The sequence below is a fragment of the Cryptomeria japonica genome, chromosome 7 (genome assembly GCF_030272615.1).
Source record: "Cryptomeria japonica chromosome 7, Sugi_1.0, whole genome shotgun sequence".
Classification (NCBI taxonomy): Eukaryota; Viridiplantae; Streptophyta; class Pinopsida; order Cupressales; family Cupressaceae; genus Cryptomeria; species Cryptomeria japonica.
Genome location: NC_081411.1, coordinates 38596545 through 38601492, shown reverse-complemented (window position 1 = coordinate 38601492; position 4948 = coordinate 38596545). Strand labels below are relative to the sequence as shown.

The window sequence follows — 4948 nt, the reverse complement described above, 5'->3', positions numbered from 1 at the left end:
TATATATTTTCCTTGACAAATTTCCTTTTATTTGTCCTATAAATACTTCATATGTTTCTTAGCCAACAAGTAGGTCCCAAAAACTATGTTTATCTACAGGAATAGATTAAATATTCATGTTCTTTTCTCGGAAGAATCGACTATAGGTTGCTCCTTTGTCCTAAACCTTTTGATTAAATTAGTGTATAGAATATTTTATTGATTGTTTTCAGATTTCAATTTTGATTTACATTTTTATATGTATGAGCATAGTTATTATCATATGTTTTATTGATAATTACTATTTAATTATCATGAAATTTGATGATATGTTTTTATTGAAATTATAAAGTTTAACGTAGAGAAATTACAGAGAAGAATTCTGTTGTTCATGACGTCTAAAATGAAATCGGGGAGGTAGAACAAGATAAGAAAAAATTACGTTCTTGAAAGAGGGGCATATGTTTCTCAGCCACTAATTCTTTGAAAAATGAAGTGGGGCGCATAGATAATGGGTAAGTACAAGAACCGATTAAATGTTTGTGCTTGTCTCCTAGTGCGAATGATGAATTATAAGACCGTCCTTAGTCTACAAACTGGGATCGAATCCCCTTACGTCCTGTACTGCTAGGGTTTTTCCTCTTAATTATATGGACTCTGGAGTAGCATTAGCAATGTTTAGTTTCTATATGTATGCGGCCATATGCTGTTCACCCTTTCTACTTCAGAGAGCGATCTCTTTGTTTTCTCTTGGTTCGGCTTTATAACTATGGTGTTTGGAGTGTTGTCGATCTTGTGGCCTCTGGTTATCTTATAGTATTAGCCTGTTGGGACTCAAATTATAAACTGTTTACAACCAATCATGGCATCATGCTCATCATCTCAAGAAGAGAATGTGGAATACGATCCTTTCAGTGGAATTGGACCTCGATTCCAAAGGATAAAATCCTGCGCACCTGCAAAACTGTTTGATGTATTTATTAGTCACCGCGGACCCGATGTAAAAGGGACTCTAGCTTTTGAACTGTACTATTGTCTCCAGGAGTTGGGATACAAAACATTTCTTGATTCTTATGAGATGGAACTGGGAGATTCCTTTCCTTCTGCCATAAAGAACGCCATCAATTCTGCTTCAGTTCAAATTGCTATATTTTCAAAAGGATATGCAGAGTCTCCTTGGTGTTTAGCTGAGCTGGTTCTCATGTTACATACTAAGGCTAAGATTATTCCTGTCTTTTATGATGTTACACCCTCTGATCTCCGTCACATACAAAAGGGAGTGTACTCTGATGCATTTGCTCAATATAAGCAGAAAGGGAGGTACTTGAACAAGCTTACGGAATGGGAAGAAGCTCTCAACACTGTTTCATTCATGTACGGCTACGAATTCAGTAAGCATAATAAGTAAGACTTCTTCTATATGCTTTTCATTGACCTTAATTCATGATTCTAATTTTTATCCGAAGAAATAGATTGTCTTCAATACTTCAGAACATACTTTTATTAAAACTTCTTTCTTTCATTCGTTTTTTAATTTACAGTGATCAGAGTAAGCTGTTCGAAAATGTTGTGCGTGCTGTGCATAAAGAGATAGAAAAGACAAAACCCTTGGATGTTGCAGATAATCCAGTAGGACTTGATGAACTTGTGGAAGACTTTGAAAGGTGTTGCACGCAGCAGAGGGAGGACGCAGTGAAGATAATCGGTATCTTCGGAATGGGTGGATCTGGAAAGACAACATTGGCTAAAGAAGTATTCAACCGGAAGCTTTGCGAATATGATGGGTCATGTTTTCTGTTTGACGTGAGAGAAGCATCTGACAAAAATGAATTGTCTTCTCTTCAATCCAAGCTACTCAAAGACCTGCTCTGCCTCCAAGATTCCCCAAAATTTCATAGCATAGAAGAAGGAAAGAGCTATCTCAAATCTCAGCTGCGAAGGGTTAGAATCTCGCGCTTGCTTATTGTTCTAGATGATGTTGATAAGAAGGACCAACTAGATGCGCTTTTAGTTAGAAATGCCCTGAATTCTGCTAGTTTGGTGATCGTCACAACACGTGATGAGAGCGTGCTAATAAGCAGCAGAATTACTCTTCGCTATAAGGTGAAAGAAATGAATCTTGAGCACAGCAGAGAGCTCTTCTGTTGGAATGCATTCCACCAACCATATGCTGATAGTGCTTACAAGGATCTGGTTGAAAAGTTTGTAAAAGTATGTGGAGGTTTACCTCTGTCTCTCCAAGTCATAGGCGCTCATGTTTATGGTAGGACTGACCGCCATTATTGGCGATCAGTTTTGAAAGAAGTTCTTAAAACATTGCCTGAGGACATCAAGCGGAGGGTGAAAATAAGTTTTGATTCATTGAACAGTGAACAAAAGCAAATCTTTAAGGATATTGCTTGTTTCTTCATTGGTAAACCATTATGTATGGCCAGAAGAATATGGGAAGGATCTGGATGGAGTGCTGAGTTTGCAATTCAAACCCTAAAGGATAAATGTCTCATTGAAATTGTCTGGTGTTATTCGAAGGAATTTGATGATAACAAGCTTTGTTTCAGAATGCATGACCATCTTCGTGATTTGGGGAGAGAATTGGCAGATGAACTGGGCGCTCTTCGCCTGTGGCACCCCAAACATCTTAAACGTTTGGTGTGTTTCTTCGTCGCGATCTGTGGCATCAATAAGCTAAAATGTTTCTCAGTTTTCTCTTATTTGATCTATTTTTGTACATGCAAAATGTTATAACCTTGATCTCTGAATACAGGAATTGATGCATTTTAAAAGCATTCTCACTGAAGTCAATGGCAGATGTCTTCTCTCAATTTTTGACTGGTCCTTTGGTGCCCAAATTACATGCTTTTTTGGGAAGTTGGATGATTGTGCCGAGGAATCAGTTTCTTTGCTATGGCTTCATCTTGACCTTACTTGGAGTGTACACACAAGCATTCCTTCATGGATACCTTTCCAGAATTTGCAGGGTTTGATAATTGTTGATGGGCATCTCAGAAGCTTGTGGCGAAACGACAGAGAGGTAAATGTTGTTCTTTATGGAAATCGGATCTTCATATATAGTACATTGTGTATTTTGGAGACATTTTTGTCACAATTTTTCATGATTGAAAAATAACCATTTGGTATGTATTGGTTGCAAGTTTCAGGTGCTCTACCAGTTGAAGGAGTTGTTGCTTTATAGAACATCATTGGTTGAATATGCAAACTCATTAAAACTCTTAATTAATTTGGAAAAACTAGCCATAAGAGGAAGACCTGGTGATGATGTAATAGAAGCGAGGTCTTTGTTAAACTCTCTTAGAAAACTCAGACATCTTAGAAGTTTGGTTTTAACACATTTGCCAATATCAGGGGATGTGGCCTTGAACAATTGTGGTGCTTCAACTGTAAAGTCTTCCATGAGCAACCTAGAGAACATTGAAATTAGAGATGAAAGGGATATATGGAAGGTTTCAATTAGTGGAGATCATTGTCCGAGCCTTGAATCTCTTCGTATTCAATCTATGCAAAATTTATTCCTAGTTGATTTATCAATGCTAAGAACACTGAATTCTCTTGAGTTGAATTCTTGTTTAGAATTAAGAGAGGTGTCAGGGATAGCTGATCTGGAAAACCTTGTATTCTTGAGGATTCATAAATGTGCTAAGGTAATCCAGTTGCCAGGTCTTGCACGTCTTAGTTTGCTACAGAGGATTATCGTTGATGGATGTGAGAAGCTACAGTGTATAACTGGTATTGAAGAGCTGAAAGGACTGAAGTATCTACACCTATCAGCACTAGGTAATGGAGGTATATCCAATTGCATTTGTAACTTGCAGGTAAGAAATACTCATCTATTCAGAGAGAGTTATATTTGTCATTTTGACTGAAGTGTTGGTTCCTACATTACTCACCTTGAGTTTAATTGATTTCCTCTCCAAAATTGACTCTACGTGATATTTTAAAGCGTATCATCACTTCCTTTTTTCCGCTTTCGTTCTGCTACGAACTTCTGTCAAAGGACTGAGTTGCATCTGTTTTTTGTGAATTCAGAGACTGCCATCAGAACTTACGACTGTAATTGGTAGAACAGCAAAGGAAGCCTCATTAATTTTAACTGCAAATTTGTTTTCTGACCTGATTAGTGACATTGGTCAAATTCATATCGCAGAAAATGCCATGCCTGAAGTACCACTGGAAACAGTTGAACACTTGAGTACAATCATTCTATGTACTGTGGTTCAGATAAATTATGGGGAAATTACACACATTCCTCTTGGTGGGTCTGATTCAATTGAAAGTTACATGGCAGGAGGAGAATGGATGGTTACATTCGTAGTTACTGCAAAGTTGGATTGGATTCCGAGTGTGTCATTAGGAGCTGAAATAAAGAAGGGGTGTATAATAGTGGTGAAAAATAGTGAGGAAGGGAATGCCCTGTGTATATTAAAAAGAATTATTGGCCAGTTGTATGATTCCTAATATTTTTTCACTGTATCCATTTCCAAAGATTCAGATGAAACTAGAAATATTGAGGGATGGTTTTGTAATAACTACATAAAATACACATCACTATATTTTAATATCCTTATTAAGAATGAGGCTTCTGAATACAGCTGCCCTAGGTATCCAGAATACTTTTGTATTGGGGCGAATATAGTGTGTAATAGTTTTATATTAACTGTGGATTATTTTATAATAAGTTGTATTTTATATATTATTTTTCTATAGATATGATATAATTATTAGATTATAATATTATTATAACTCAAACTTAAACCTAATTTTTATATCTATCAATTTGCTAATGGAATGGAAGGAACATTTAATGATTACCATAAAACATGGACCTTTCTAATATATGTAACTAGCATATATCATTTGAATGAGGATGAACTTATGTCATTAGTCTATTATATATTTATTTCTTGTTGAAGTTTCATCAATGTATTCTTTTAATATATTATTTCATGTAATA

The 4948-nt window shown here is 36.1% G+C and overlaps 1 protein-coding gene across 1 annotated transcript; it reads left to right on the top strand.

Annotated features, from left to right (window-relative positions):
- Positions 1-617: 617 nt before the first annotated feature.
- On the top strand, positions 618-4452 carry LOC131056269 (disease resistance protein RPV1-like). The gene is made up of 5 exons (XM_057990620.2): positions 618-1383; positions 1521-2628; positions 2744-3010; positions 3138-3809; positions 4024-4452. The coding sequence occupies exons 1-5, from the start codon at positions 842-844 to the stop codon at positions 4450-4452; spliced, it is 3018 nt and encodes a 1005-aa protein (XP_057846603.2). The 5' UTR covers positions 618-841.
- Positions 4453-4948: the final 496 nt, after the last annotated feature.